Source organism: Temnothorax americanus, unplaced genomic scaffold, assembly GCF_048541705.1.
Source record: "Temnothorax americanus isolate GAGA-0224 unplaced genomic scaffold, ASM4854170v1 Scaffold3, whole genome shotgun sequence".
Lineage (NCBI taxonomy): Eukaryota > Metazoa > Arthropoda > Insecta > Hymenoptera > Formicidae > Temnothorax > Temnothorax americanus.
Genome location: NW_027509442.1, coordinates 4,123,662 through 4,140,276, shown reverse-complemented (window position 1 = coordinate 4,140,276; position 16,615 = coordinate 4,123,662). Strand labels below are relative to the sequence as shown.

The 16,615-nt window shown below is 44.1% G+C and overlaps 1 protein-coding gene across 1 annotated transcript; it reads left to right on the top strand.

Annotated features, from left to right (window-relative positions):
• Positions 1-7,317: 7,317 nt before the first annotated feature.
• LOC143900089 (protein charybde) lies at positions 7,318-15,593 on the top strand. Its single transcript, XM_077411053.1, has 4 exons — positions 7,318-7,670; positions 9,637-9,820; positions 10,284-10,439; positions 10,800-15,593. Exons 1-4 carry the CDS (start codon positions 7,622-7,624, stop codon positions 10,888-10,890), a joined length of 480 nt encoding a protein of 159 aa, XP_077267179.1. The 5' UTR covers positions 7,318-7,621; the 3' UTR covers positions 10,891-15,593.
• Positions 15,594-16,615: the final 1,022 nt, after the last annotated feature.

The following is a 16,615-nucleotide window of genomic DNA, read 5'->3' as shown; positions in this document are numbered from 1 at the left end:
AAAGCTAAAAGTAGTGCAAATAAGAAAAAAATATGAGATAATTATTAATTAAATAGGAATACTTAATTTCGTCGCCGCAAATTTGGTACGTTTTAAATGGTACATCAGAAGGACTTTAAGGACTTAAAGAATGTTATATAAAAAGAATTTTTGAATAAGAAAAGGCGAATTTGAAGTGTGACAGATATTTTTCGTGTAAAAAAATTAATTTTTTTTTTATAATCGTAGCTCCTCCCCACCTCTTCCACGTGCCTCTGAGCCATAATAGACCTCTGTGGAATGTTAAATTCTTTTATAACGACAAAAATATTTTAAATACGCTTAAATTATACACAAAAATACATTTTTATCGAAAAAAAAATGCTCATTTACTTTTCGCACAACACTGACGTAATCCTCCAACCATGCACTTTCGTGTCCCACCGAGATTTTGATTGTTCGCCGTTTTGAGAGTAAATGAGCTAGGACTTTGAAATTTTTACCTGAGGTTCCCTGCCACAACAATTTTTTTTAGGAGTGGGGGGGATTATCTGACGATCATTTGTTTCCCGGAACCCGGAACAAACGACTGTTAGAAACTCGTGGGACACGAAAGGGCTGGTTGGATGAAATAGGGCATAATTTATGATTTAGGGCAATACGGGATATATTTCCTGCGAGGCAGCAATATCTCTACAAACTTTTAAACTGCACAATACGTTCCGCGCGCGAAACCTCCGCGCGTTTTCCCATTATTTTCGTTTCTGCCGATCGCGCGTGCGGGATTCGACGATCGAGTCCGGCGCGAGAGTGCAGACACGTAAAAAGAATAATCTATATAAACATACAAACGTGTAGTGATGCATACGCGACCGAATCGCTTTATCGCTGAAAAAAAATCTCGCGTGACGCACACGTGCGCCTGTATGCGTGTACGCGCGAGGTTTTTTTTTTTTACGAGCGCATATATTTGTGGACGACGTTTCTCCGTTGCGGCACGGCGATTCTCCTCCGCGCTCCTTCAATCTCTCGTCTCATTTTCCGATTGCATTTTATCGCCTTGTGTCCATTGACCCACTCCTTTCCGCAATGTCGCGGCCTCTCGAAATCGATGCAAAACGATTTATCACGATGACACTTCGACGCCGAAACCGTCGAACATCGCGGATTAAGTAAACAATTTCATAATTTTTATACACGATCTTTTCCTTTCCCCTTGCTCTCTCTCTTTCTATATAACTCTTTCTTTTTCTACCGTTTTATCCTTCATCTTCTTGACGAAATCGAGCATCACTCAATTCCAATCTGGTGAAGTTTTAAATTCTCTCCAACAGAGTCACAGCTATCTCATTTATCTTTTATCTACATACGCACTTTTTTTTCATATCTCCCGAAGCGAGGAGCAAACAAGTCTAAGTAAAAATAGAAGTTTTTTTACTTCGAATTAATTCGTACTCCGATATATTATCCGAAAGAAGCCTGCCGATTCTCGTCTCCCCGTAGAATTTTCCCGGCGAGGAAGAATCGGGAAGGGAACCGCGAAGGAAATCGAGAGCCCCTCGCGAGGTCGGCCGGCGGAGCCGCGGCGTTTTCGCGGATAAAGTGTACACATTATGCGAGCACTCGCAATTATTCGACGCGAACTATAACAACGCACGCGCGCGCGTGGAAGCCAAGCCGGTCGCTTTTGCATCCGCACGCGTGCACGCGCGCGCGCCCGCGCACACCTAAAAGCGCTAAACTAGCCGGCCTCGCATTATTCGCGCTTCCGCACACAGCTGAAAGTCGCTTGTAATTGTTGCCACCGAGGGGAGAAGGCGCGGAGAGGAGAGAGAGAGAGAGAGAGAGAGAGAGAGAGGCCCCCTCGTCGTTTCCCCTCGTTCCCAACTGTGGGGGGGCCGGAGAGAAGCAGGAGCAAAAAGGAGAAAAGAGGGGGAGGGGAAAGGGGACTCGGTTGTACATAATGTAACATACATACGAGCGAGCGTCTCTCGCTCGCGTGGCCATGCGTGAAGTCAGCCCCCCAATGACCAAACGCGCGAGTTTCACTCTGCTCGTTACGCGTATATTTATAACTTCGCCGGTCACACGCGTTTACAAACGACACGGTATCGCGCGCGCGGATGCTATCGATTTTTCTGGATCTCCGTTAGACACGATTGCACATGCCGCGATTATGCATACGTATAATGTACATAGATACGCGCGCTCGCGCGTCCGTGCACGTGCGTGCGTGTATACGCGCTACGCGCTCGCTCGCGCCGGCTCGCGGAGTTACGTAACGACGCGGCAGCGTTTCTATTAACGTCGCTAATCGGTCGAGAATTAATCACGCTGCTCGTAAATACAATACCGCACGGCCGTCCGTGACGTGACACCGGGACGGCCTATCTCCGTTGCGCGCGGGTGGTGCGCTACAGGGTGCCACTCTCTTTTCGCCCTTTTTGAATTTTGGGGACAATGCGGGGGGAGGGGGGACCCATGAGGCCTGACGCCAAGGTCGTGGTTTTTAGGCTTTAAACAGGCACGGACTTGCATCGACACGCACGGGACCGAGCCGCAACCTTCCGCGCCGCTTCTCCGAAATTCGAATCGACGCAAAGAGAGACGCATCTTTCCCCCCGAGAATGGAGGGCGTTTTGCTCAAATTAAACCTGAGATGTTGAAACAATGGAGGGCGATGACGGACGTGACGATAACGATGACACCTTCGTTTTGAGAATATATCGCAATATATCGCGCGCGCGCGCGCGCGAGAGAGGCTCTAGCACACGACTCCTCGATAAACATCTCCCTTGCGTCTTTGAACCTCTCGAAGATGTGCGATTTCAGCATTTATGAAACACCCTGTCTTCCTGACTGATAAGGAGAGTATCAACAGACTCTCGTCTTATCTCTACGCGTAAACGATCGTCAGATGGCTTTGTATAGCGCGCTGGTGTACACGAGGCAAAGATTATATTTCGCTTTTAGACGCCCCGGCTCTCGCGTCGGCAACGGCTCTTTTTTCTTTCCCGTAATTCCTCGGATAATTCGCCGGATTAGTGAGCTCCGTATGTAGGCGCTCGCTCGTTCCCCCTTCCCCCCCCCCCCTCCTCCGTCCCCCGAGGCCGCTCCCGTGTAATTGTTATACACCGCGTAATACCGATCCGCGCGCGAGCAAAGGAAAAACGACGCGGAGCCGAGGCTTCACGGTGCATTTTGATGATTATTACCTCTAGCCCGTCGCTTTTTGCCGCCCGAACCGGTTTTTAATAAAATTCAGCTCTTCGATTATGTCGTCGGATGTATGTATGTACGATGCAATCGGAGAGCGCGTCGCCCGGCGAGGTCCGACAGAGATGGAGCGAGCAAACGGAGTAACACAGAGAGAGAAAGAGGGAGAGAAAGAAAAAGAACGAGCGGGCGAGAGACAAAGAGAGGAAAAGAGCGAGCGAGACGGGGAGGGAGAGACAGAGAGAGAGAGAGAGAGAGTGAGAGAGAGAGAGAGAGGGGGGGGAGCGAGAGATAGAGGCACTTAGTGGAGAAAGAGAGTCACGGCAGAAACGAGCGAGACGGCACGAACGTCATGTTATTCGCGATCACGTACTCGCCTCCACGTAAGCGAAACAAAGAGATCGATTGGCCGAGTTGCGGGGAGCGACGACCATAGCTAAAGGTTCCTTTCCTCTCTGTTTCTCCTTTTTTTTCTCTCTCTCTCTCTCTCTCTCTCTCTCTCTCCGTCTCTTCCCCGCTTCTCCCCCCGATTTACGAGAACCGTAAACTCGCTCCTCTCTCGCCGGTCTCGCGACTCGGTCTCGCGATCCGCGAAATTAATGTGTTTCGATTGACGCGTGAATGAGCTAATGGCCGAATGCGAAAGTTGATCGCGATTCGCCGGCCGGCCGGCGAGGGCCCGGCGTCGTTATCGCGGAGCTTGTTTGTGCCGCACGAGAACGCGATCGCGCGAGCGAGCGCCGCAGATAAAAGCGACACTTCCGATAGAGATGTTATTCTCCAGAATCTACAGGCGAGCCGTTGTTCCAGCCAGAATCTCGCGTTTCGCAGATCGTCGGATTCACGCATTCGTCGGCCCCCGGCCCCCGAACCTCCGCGCGGAATCGGCAACAAAATCGGCAATCCGCCGCGACGCGAATCCGATTGCCGATCGTCGCCGCGAGATTCGGCCTCAAACGAGATCGCTCCGGATTGTTTTATCTGCCTGCGATACCACGCTCGACCGATGCCGCTTAAGTGGCTTGTATATTTATAAACGATAAGCGATAAGAGACGTGTACAGACTCGTCGACTTTTACAGATTTAAACGCGATACGCGATCACGTTTTCGCCGATCCTCAGCGATATGAATCGCTGCGATCCGTGCGGACGCTTCGTTCGACGGGTTCTTCAGATTTCAGATTAAAAGGAGGTTCTACAGATAACGGATGTATCTAAAAATTGGAAAAAAACTTCATGGACGCGTATAAAGTAAGATGCGAGAAAAGTGCTTAAAAAATTTTAGCATCGGTTATCGTGTAAAAATTTGCAAAAATGAATTTTGAAATCACAGTTTTGACACGAGCTCTTATGGCAAAAGGGTTCCCGGAGACAGAAAACGAGATATTAATTATACGAAGGCGGCCTACCAAAGATTCAAAAAACGGAGCTCTTATAGATCTTAATCTAAGCTTTTCAGAAATATCGAGAAAAACAAGGGTTATCGTGTAAAATTTTGTAATATTGGCTATTGAAACAGGCCATATCACAGTTCACGTAGCGCGCTTCGAATAACAAGGGAGATTTAACAACGTCGCGGCGACTGCACCTCACATAACCTTTTATCCGGTCAATGATTTTTGGGCATTTTCCATTCGAAGAACAACTTAATTTTTAGCGAATTTTCCTCTTTTGACACCACGCAAGACTCTATCCTTATTTCTCCATGAATTGGTCGGGCTTGGAGGAGTCATTGTAAATTTATAAAAGTAAACGCAGTCACTGACTAGAAAAGGACCACGCTCGTATGAGCAGAACAGCGAGACTCAAGTTCGCGACGTTATCATATTTTCTCGCATATAAGAAGCCGGAGTCAAAGGAGCACTTACACGATATTTTTAATTTTTCCTCGCTTCGACTAATACGGGTATGATATAAGCTCTAACATCATCGAGAGAAATTCATGAAAATATTTTATAAATACTTAGAATTGACGAATTTGAAGATTTTTTCTTCATCTCTCGACTGACTAGAGAGTACCTGTAGAACCTCCTTAACGGATCGCTATGGCATCGTAGAACTCCGAATTTATAGATCGTCGGGACCTGTCGAGCAGGTTCTCTGGGATCTTCCGGGCTGTCACGGATTCTTAGAGCCGGCGATCTGGGTTATTGTTGGGTCCCCCGCCCCTCGCGGCACTTCGTGTCTACGTAGCCCCACGTAGCCCCACGAAATCACAGGTGTTCGATACCGTGTTCCTTCGCGTGTTTCATGTATTTCCTGCTCGACGCGTTCGGCCGCTTTCTCATATTCGTCATTCTAAAATTCACCCGTGGGGTTGACGGAAACGTTGAAACAGCGAGCAAACAGGAAGATTATTTTTAACGTTAAATTCTTTATCTCGAGTGCTCCTAAGAGAATCACTCGTGATTCGTTTTGAAATCGAGAACGCGAGATGTGTGTAAAATAGATAATTCTTCCTTCCTCGTCGCGTAAACCTCTCTCGCGCCCTTAATCTCTCTACATCTCTCTCTCTCTCTCTCTCTACCCGCGATTTCCATAATCGCGGCGATTTATCGTCGAGCGTATAACTTCCGCGAATATGAAGCTTTTACTCCAAATGCACCTCGGCCGGATCTATTGTCCGAACGTGACCGTCTTTGTGTTAAAACCTTTGTATTAAAACGGCGTCCGTAAACGGCGCGCTAATCTTGTAATTCTCGTTACATAAATCCTCCTCTCGCGTGCGACCCAACGTGTCCTCCGGATTAGAGACCGATAAAAGAGAGAGAGAAAGAGAGAGAGAGACACTTATCACGTACAACCTATTTGTCAGCTGCGAAAAAATAATTATCCGGCGACGAAAGCAAACATTTTCTCCGTTTCATAACGCGACGGGGCGACTTATGGATCGAAAAATAAAGTGGTATCGGAAAAAAAAAGTTGCGCGAACGACCGTGTCGAATTGGATATTACTCGGCAAAAAAAAAAACAAAGAGAAAGAGATGATGATGATTAATCGGCGTGACATAAAAAGTATTGCGATTAAAAAAAGATACGGATTTCCTTACGGGCGGCGATAAAATAAATATAACGGGTGAATCAACGTCTGAATTGTCTCTGAAATACTTTTCGTGCTCCACCGGTAGAGTTTAGATCGAGCGCGTCGCCGCCGTGAGCAAGCGCTTCTTTTATAACACAATTGGAAATCTTACGCAACGCGCGCGCGGTTTTCACAATCAGCCTCTACATTTCGATTCATCATACAGGTTACACCGTCTTTAAATATCCCGAGTTTCTTATCGAGATTCTCGCCGAGGGACGAACTCTTTTTTTTTTCTCTCTCGCGCGATCGTGATTCCTGCCGTGACGACTTTTTACCCGCAACCTTCGCTAATACGGAGCCAGGGTCAGCTGATCCCTGGCGCAAGCAAAACACGACGCCTCATTCCGAATTTCTAAAACAGGTTTTTCTTCCTCCTCCCTCCGCCTCCGGGATATAGCCAGAAGGAAGTTGTGTGCGCGTTCTCTTTTTACACCGGGCAGATCTCTCTCTCTCTCTCTCTCTCTCGAGAGAGAGTTTTGCCTAAATCGCCTACGCTTAAAAAGCCGCTACCGGCGTAGGGCCCGCCCCCTCCGGTCCCCCCCGTAATAATTTCACCCTGCGGTTTAATACTCGCGTCTCTCGCGTCGTGTTAAAAGCCGCGATAAAAGGTTGCGCGACGTATAAATGCACGTATTCCGCCGAGAGATGAGAAGGCGAGAGGCGAGGACGAGAAGAACGGAGGGGAGAGGGAGGGAAGAGAGAAGAAGGGAGAAAGAGAAGAAAACAAAACGAGCATCGTGGGTGAAAAAAAAAAAAAAAAAAAAAAAAAACTCGATGTACCGTCGTCACCGCCGGCAACAGCGGATAGGTTCCCCCCCCCCCTCTGAACGGGTTCGCTCTGGTTCGCTCTCGCGCGCTCTCTCGCTCCGTCGGGGTGCCGAGCGCGGCGCGAGCGCCGGCGGAAACGGCCGAGCCGCGGACGCACTGCCGAAACGTCACGTAGGCGGTGTTGCTAGGCGGTCGACCATTGGCGGCGCGCGGCGAGGGGAGCGCGAGGCTGCCGCGGGGTGGGGATTCCCGTATATAAGTCGCGTCAGCCACCGGCGGCCAATCACTGTCGGTCGAAAGGGGTTTGCGTGATTCCGGTGTCCTTCGCGAATCTCGCCTCGCGCGAACGACTTCGGTGAAAGCGGCTCCGCCGTGGTCCGGATTCGTGAATCTGCGGTCCCGATATCGTCCAATCTGCTGTCCCCCGCGATCGCTTTTATCGCGTGTCCCACGGTTTTGTCCGTCGTGCGCCGTCGGCGACTCTTTCTCGAGGAGAATCGCGCTGCCGTCCGGCGAAACCGACGAGAAGGCCGTGTCCATTGTGCGTCCGCCGCTGGACATCGTCGTGAAATCATGGAGGTCCTGCCGTGTCCCGTCAACGTGGACTTTAGCAACACCCGAGGTAAGGTGCCGGCTTAACTTTAAATCCTTCTCCTTTTGAATTGTCGCCCGTCGATCGTTGCTCCCCGTCCCCGTACCTCCTCCGCTTCCGCTCCTCGAAGCGAGCCGTCGTTGTTCTCAGCTGACAACGCCGCCGTCGCCGGCTGGGAATCAGCTGATTTTTGCTTCGCGACGCGTCTCGCCGCTCGCCGACCGCGTCGCGGTCCGAAAATTCGCTCTTCGAGCTCTTCGTAATATGCACGGTCGGGGGCCGATTTTCAGGCACACCGGCGATTTACCGGCGTAACCTCGAATTATGGTTGCGTCAGCGATCTTCCGATCGTCGTACGAGGGAGACGGGGGGAGATGCCCTTCGCTGCCATTTTTCCGTGCTCCTCGATTGTTCCCCCCGTCGCGTCGCGTCGACTTACCACTTTACGAACTTGCCTTCGGTGTGTTTGTAAATGGAAATTTTCCAAAAATTTAGCTCTCTCTCGATTCCCCGGTAAATAAATACGGATTAACGGACGTGAAGCGGGTACTTGACTTTAATATGCTGCTTCAGATCGCTGTAGGATACAAACGGAGAGAGAATTTCATCATTTTTATACTTTGCAACTCGCTCTGCCGTAAGATTATTCTTATTCTCGATTCCAGCAACTTCGGCGATAGAGCTAATATTTTAACCCTTACAATAACAATGTGGAAAACTTATCCGTACAAATATGGGTATCAACGTGACCGACTACTTTTTCACCTATTTAAAGTAGCTCGAAAATCTTCAAAAATTCACGAACGTACTTTCAGGTTTCTAGAACAAATGTTTGTACGTCATTTTGGAAAGAAGTAAAATGCCAGTATAATTGGGAACCCTTTAATTGAAGTTTCGAGAAACCATGGACGGAAATCGATCGGACGCGAAATACCCACGTTTGTACCGTGAGAGATGAAAATTTTGGAGCGCGAAACGAAAGAGTTAATTATTCGAGTACGGACGATTGTGATTTTTTGGCAAACGCGACACAGGGGGCGGATAAAAAGATCGAGGTCAAACGAGTTCGCACGTTACCGACGAGCTCGCCTCGCGTCTTCGCTTCGCCGGCCCGGCCGGGCCGCTAGAAACAATGGTCGAAGCGAGCTCGGGAGTGATCGACATAGGAAGTAAAGAAACGTCACAGTGTTGAAACGTTCTCTCGATGATCGGGCATCGATTGAAAAATTGAAATGCCCGACGAGATTCGACGTTGCATCTTCTTTCCCGACTGTTCTTTGTTACGTTACGTCGCACAAACGGTTTTAACTAATAAAGCGACGATCTCATTGATTAATCGAGATTATAGCTGCGATCGAGTTATAACGCCAAAACGTGTGTATATATATTATATATGTAAAACTAGGGTAATAATCTAAAATCTAATCGTGGAAACGAGCATTAAAGAGCGATTAAAATTATACCGGGGCTCGGATTACATTTAGGTGGAATGGCAGATAACGCGAATCACTATCGGAGCAAAATATGTTTTTCGTTTTCGCGCGCCGCGGCCTTCGATTGCGTCCACAATCCGGCGGCGATATCGGCCGCGATTTGACGTTAATGTCCAAGATTGCGTCAATCATTTCATATTTTTTTGTATCTCGTAGTATACGAGGCATCTCACGCTTTTCACCACCAAGTGTATTTTCAGCTACCGTGACATTTTCCCGGCGGAAATTTGAATTATAAATGACGAGATATTATTTTTGTATTCTAACTCAATATATTTAATTTGGTGATAAACAAGACGATTGGTCGATCCGAGTTAATTTTATTTGGGTCTCGGCGGGGACTAATTGGGAGAATGATCGTCGAGCTGTCTCTGTATGCCTGAAAATAGGGGAAAAAGTGATCCGCCACTTTCTTTTCAATTGACCGCTTTAACGTCTAGTTTATACTCGACGGGAGGCTGTGAGCGTGCGCGCGCTTAATTCCGTTTAATTAATTGTTACAGCTGGAAGCGAGACGGACGAATTGGACGGTGCCTGTCAGGCGCTGGCGAAGAGGCTGGAGGTCGAGCTCAGGAGGGCCAAACACGCCCAGCTGGCTTGCGGCGAGGTCCTCCTGCCTGCCGATTTGCTGCCCAAGATAGCCAAAGATGTACTTACCATGGCGGAGAACGAGCCCTGTGGCCTTCGGTAAGCATAATTTTTCGCGTTTGCCCAAACACGGCGGCTCCTTCGATTCGCCGCGAATCCGAATCTGAACAATTCGGCGCAATTAGAGAGTCCAAATAAATAATATTATTTATTCGCGCAACAAGTGTCTATCTGGAAAAACATCGCGAAACTTTTCTCCAAGTGTTTTTTTTTTTTTTTCACGAATAGCAAAATCGATGATATCGGCAATTATATAAAATATTTGGAGCGATATTCTTCCAAGCGAAACCTTGATCAAATTTTATTTTCAATTTTTTTTTAATTTTCAGTTTTATTCATTTATTAAAGATTGATACCAAAAAGTAGAACGCGTTAAACTTGAGAACAGATTTGTTTTATCGCTGTTTCTCTAGATTTAATTAACAAATGTTTCTCCAAATTTTAATTAATGTACTATTGGAATTTTCAATATGTTTGAAAAAACGATGTATACTTGTTTCAGAGGCTGCACGTTGTTCATCAGCTTCGAGACGGACGGTATGTGCCGCAAACTGTCGAGAATACAGTGTGATCCCAGTACCGTGTCGACGTTCGAGCTTTATCTCACGCTGAAGCAGGACCATACGTCCTGGCACATGCTGCTGCCTCAGTTCTTAAAGTGAGTAACGCTCGATGAAGTAAAGTCTTACGATTGAAGCCCGATTTAAATTATTTTAAATTACTCGTGTTAATGGAATTCAATTTTGTGTAAAAAATACCTCGCTTATTCCTTTGTCCGACTGTCGTCGGACCGAGATCTTCTGCTGTTACGTTTCATAATTATCCGTTGTTGTTCACATTTCACTTCGATAAAACGAAGCGGTATCGCGACACTTTCTTGACTCAGATCGTACGATTATTATAGATCGTATCTAAATCATTTTGATCCGTCCAGCTTTTCTACGAAACATCGCGTTGCAAAATATTACAGATTCTGTGATGTAATGAAACTTAAAATCCGATTCGTTTTTTTTTCCAGAAATCTCACGCGTGGTGGCACCATCATGATCAGTAGGGACTTCACTCTGCAAAAGAAGAAACTCTACAGGTCTTTCCAGCAATCTCATTGAGGGGCCTCGGGATCACACATCGGGGTTTTGCACGTTTAATGATCACCCGTTTGTGCTTAAATGGGTGTGGCCATTTTTTGTCAGTCTGCCGCCCTGTGGGCGTCAGTCAAATTTAATATCGGAAGACCAGGAAGGAAAAAAAACTGAGATGGATGGAAGCAGCGATGTGGACCCGAGGTTAGATTTCGTCGTTGCAACGGCACGTTGTCAAATTCGCGTACTACCGATTGCGCAAAATGTTGCGTTTAACCCTTTAACTTGGAAATTACAACTTGGATTTTCTATATGACACTTCACTTGCGAGAGACCGTAGAAACTTTTTGATCGATGATCGCGCCCGAGCGCGGAAATGAGATTGTTCTGTGTGTTTAGAATTTATTCGTTGAATGTGTAAAGAAATGGAGTAGTTCGTAGAAATGCTACTTTACTGTATAAAATAATTGCAGTTTGAACGAAACAGTTAAAGTTAGATCTTGTGTCGAAGGTCTAGCGATGCGAGGATCTAAAAATCGGATAATTTAGGCGTCCACAGATCTAATAGTTTAACAAAGTCGGGATCTAAGGAACTTGAGAATCTAGACGTCTCAATCTGCAGAAACGGGGATTAAATTCGATCAGCTGAATTGCAATCCAGAAGTTAAACAATTGGGTTTGAAAAGGACGCTGGATATATTGAAGAAAGAAATTTTGCAAGGCTAGTTTATAAGATACGTAGAATTTGAAGATCGTTGATGTTGAGGACCGTAGAATTTAAGGCTTCCAAAATCTAGGTATCTAGATTTGGAGTTAGAAGTATTGTAACGGTAAGGATGAATCTAACACTCTGAACCTAGCACTTCTCACTGCTGACACAGCGAATCGGTTAAAGGGTTAACGACAACAATACCGCTCTTTGTTTTGTCTGCTGTCACCATGCAATACACTGTATTCAAGGAGAGAAAGAGGCCTATTGCGCGTTCGATAATTGTGATAGCGCGAGACAAGTTCTAGTAGTAGCAGATCTTATATCGCGAGGAAGTGGCTCCTCGCGTCTTCGTTCTTGAAGAGGATATGTGATTATAAGACTTGTAACAAATTTCACGTGATACGTAGCGAGTATGATTAGTTTTTAGAGAGCGCGTTTTACCGATTAATCGTAGTCAGGTAGCTATTAGTCGCGTCGGATGTTTAGTGACGATCCTTCGAAGCTCGTGTGTCTCTCACACGTACACATTTGTCCATTTTTCATCGTAAAATGCGAAATGTGGCAGCACATTTTCCAAATAGAAATCTTTTATGAAAATCAGGATAGTCCCAGAGAAGTGAGTACTGATAAGACACTCACTTTTCATCACTTGTCATTTTTGTTCGAGTCACCGTTGATGTTGACATCAAGAATAATTAATCATATGATCGAATTATTTTACATTGAGAAGCGTAAGAATCCAAATAATTACATTTTTCCAATTAATTTTTACACTTTTGCAAACTTTCGAGGGAACATATCTTTTTCTTTTCAAAAGTTGCAACAAAAGTAATTTCAGTAGGGCGTTTTCACAGTGCACATTTTTCTGGGACATCCTGTATATCCCGTCGATAGATGGTACTGATGTTCAGCCCATATCGTCATTCCATCGATCTATCTTCCTCCCTCGTCATTTTCTCTTTTCATAAAAAAACAGTCGCTATGTGTGAAAAATCTCATTAAATTACAATAACATCTTCTCTCGATGTCGCGATGCTGATAAATCGTTCCCGCGTATCACCGATAAACATATTAATATTTACGCGATCATTACCGCGTGATTCGTCTCGACGGTAACTTGTTCAAGTGATCGAATTGTCGGCGAAAGCAGCGTAAGTCTTTCGCCTTCAGTCTGCATCGTTAGTGCGTGGTGTTTTGTTTCAGTTAAATTTCAATATTTCGTATTTTGAGATTTTGGTCCTGCGATTGTGAACGTATTTCGATGAATGTTCTCGGTAGATACTGTGAAAAGTTCGTAGCTCGTGAAACTCGCCACAGGAGGATCCCTTGATGAGATAGAGTAAAGCGGTGCAATTTCCAACATTACAGAATGTATTTTAAACTTCTTGAGTTAACAGACAAGACACAACCTTATTGTCTATCAGATATAAAAAAATAATCGTGCAAAATCGTATGCAGACTAATGATTGAATGTATATCCACTAGACTAGATAGTTGAATTATATCTCTTATCCCTCGGTATAACCTGAGAGAGACGATTCATCTTGAAACTGTATCGCTTTAACTCTGTGTAGCTTCAAACAGATTTTCACAGAGGAACAATGACGAGATGAGCTCGCGTTCGCCGCTTAACTCGTTGAAAGGGACGAAGGATTAGAGAGAGGATTAACGTTTTGCCAGTAAATTGTTGTTCACAATCTTCGCTTTAATTTGTCATGTTTATTATTATTGTTGTTATTATTCGTTGACTACCGTACGTACTGCTACTTACGTTGTGGTTAATATCTGTTCGCGTTTTTCTTGTGTCTATATATATATATATTTTTATTTCTTTACTCCTCTCTTTTTTCTGTTTTTTTTCTACTTTGCTTCGGTCGCTTTTCGTCGTAGCGCGATTAAAGACCTTAGTGGCGGTATTGTGATATTAAGAATTACGAAGTGATTAAGAGAAAGAAGCAAGTATGTGATTATCGTTAGGATTTAGATTAAAGACGCTCGCGTAAAGTTTTCTTCGCGGGGTCGAGAGAAACGTGTTGCGTAGGGGATACGAGCCCCTCCGGTTTTACCTTCGTGCGAGAGAGAGAGAGAGAGAGAGAGAGAGAGAGAGAGAGAGAGAGAGAGAGAGAGAGAGAGAGAGAGAGAGAGAGAGAGAGAAAGAATACGCTGAAACCGAAAACCTCTTCGTGGTTTACTTACAAAGGGTATGGCGACGCTTTAACCGGTGAATCGAATATTTATGCCAGAAAGTGAGGTTTCCTTTTACGAACTGGATTACAACTGGATGCGTTCCGCGACGAGACTCAATAGAATTAGATTGAACTCGTTCTTTTTTTTTGTGATAAAATGGAACTGTCTCTTTCAAAGTCGGCGAAGCAAAAAAAACCGATACTGTTGCAATGAAATTCACTGTTTAAGAGAGAAATTGTATGGAAAGATTTATTTGTATATATTTTATTTTATACGTTAAAATAAATTATAATTTTTATTGAAAAGAAATCTAATCTTTTTCATATGCTCTGATGCAACACTGTTTTAAAACTTGTTTCTTGTAATTTCGTAAACACTTGTGCGTATTTAAAATACTTTTTTCCGGACAGCAATAGGTCTGGATTACGTAATCTCACATATATATATATATATATATATATATATATATACATATGTGTATATATGTAAGAGGAGAGACTGTCTAATATATATTTGTATATTAGAATCTGTGAAACAAAAGATCTCTATAAATTTTCAGTATCCAAGAATATAAATCAGGGATTTTTTGTTAGTATCTTGCGATTTCAAAGATCTTGCAAATCAAACAATATGTAAAATCATATAAAATAAAATTTGTTGCATTTTATATTGGAAACAAAATATCGATTTGATATACCACAATAATTAATTGAAAAGTATACATTTTTCTGGATGACTATTGGAGAAAAATAATTAATATAATTGATACTTCAAAATATTAATCATAGAACGAGTCCAATTTGTCTTATTATAAAAAAATTCAAATTTGAAAAATTCACAAGAAACCAATATTTTTTTGCAACTTTGTCGCGGAAAAGAAACATCGAAATAAAGTATCGATACACGAACAAGAAATAATTTACAACGCCGAGCTCAAAACTTGTTTCTTAATAATCTAAATGACGAAACTGAACCGGTTAAAGCTTTAAGGGGGAAGAGACACAATCACGCGTCCAGATACATTTTCTCACCATCCTCCCGAGTCGTACATCTACGTCCCCTTACCTCATCCCAAGACGAAAAAAAAGAGAAGTGGCTAAAAGGTCACGTAAGAATTAGGGACAGCCACGTGTAAAGTTAACCGCGCGTTGGAAATTGGGCTATTCGCATTTGCACGAAGGTGTAAGACTGATTTGCTGATGTAACAAACGAAAGACATAGAGACGTTCGTCCGTCTCGAGCCAGCTGGCACTTCACAATACGGTACGATCGCAAATCACATTGCCCGAGAAGGTACCGTCTGAAGAAAAAATTATAGAATTCCCTCGCAGGATATCTATCTTCGAAAAAACTGATGATTGAAGAGAAAAGAAGCGCGACGCGTATAAATTATAAATCTAAAATGCGGATCTATCTTTCTCGGGGAATGATATTTGGCTCGTACCGTGTGTATCAACATGTACTATTGTAATCAGCAGTTTTTTAATAACAAAACGCTACAAACGACGTCGCAAGTCAAAATTGTCGCATTACCGAGCGATAGAAAGCAATACTCGCGGCCTCGTTTAATTGTTATCAGTTAATTATGAATGTATGGGTAAGTTGCGAGCGGATATACGTTTTACACATGAAAGGTTAATCCTATACAGTATAACACTTCTTTTTTTTTATATGAAAATGTGAATGCGTCCGCGTATATTATATTATATTATCAAGTACGATGTAATTTATATTATATTGCAAATACCGTATATAATATATATACATATATATGATATATATTTTATAACAAATTCGAAGTTGCTATGCGAAATAAAGGAGTCAAATGTGAGAGCTGTAAAAAAACAGAAGCTGAAAATCACGAAAACTCTCTTTGTGATCATTTTATTTATATTCAATTTTATAATTGAATGTACGTACGTGTGTAACCCCTTCTCCCCGCCGCCCCTCCCGTGAAGTTTTGAAATCTATTGAAACGTTCGTTTATACTGTCGAGGGTTAAACGCGGATGGAACCATTTATATGTATATGTGCTTTCTGAAATATTATATATCGTGATAAACACAATAAAATGTCGAATTGGATAACGGCGGCGAGTATCGTCGTTAATCACGTTTTTATAGTGTGTGAGAATTTTATTGAAGGCGTTGCAGAAGTTTATCTCATTCTTTGTATAGAGTAAGAGAGGGAAAACAGTACAAGTTTTTTCCTGGAAGAAGAATTAAAAATAATATTACGGAACGTATATATACAAGGTAGATTAATATCTAACGACGTTCTCTCGGGGCGTATCCCCGATGGTGGTCCCTGCGTGGAACACATCGTGAAAGAGAATTGGATGAAGTCCAAAATGATAACAAAAATTCAATTACCGATAAGTTGCGGCGGCGAACGTCTCCGTCGCTCTCGCCTGCGTGACAAGAGCGATTAAAAAAAAATAAGCTCGCATCCCGTTGATTGCCTCCATTATTTATCGTTTGTAGCGATTGTTTCTCGACAAAGCGAACGTTAACAGGATCGATCTTGCGAAACGACGTTGCGTTAACGCGCGCGCGGATGTTGCAAATTGCGTTGCACACCGCGGGACGCACTCCCGTTTACGCGCTCTCATTTACGAAGTAAATTATTGTTTCTACGGTCCCGTCAAGGAAAAGTTTTCACGATCTCCATGAGCGCGTGCGAGAGGGTTTTTCCACCCTGTGAAGTACGTAAACGAATAAGGATCGCCTATAAATATTCTTGAAATATTTATAAGTTTGCGAATGTTGCGTAATATAGCGTCGCGACGATGATCGAGTAAGGTTTAATCCTAAATAGTATAAAGCGATTTAAACATATACGAAAGTTTGGCAA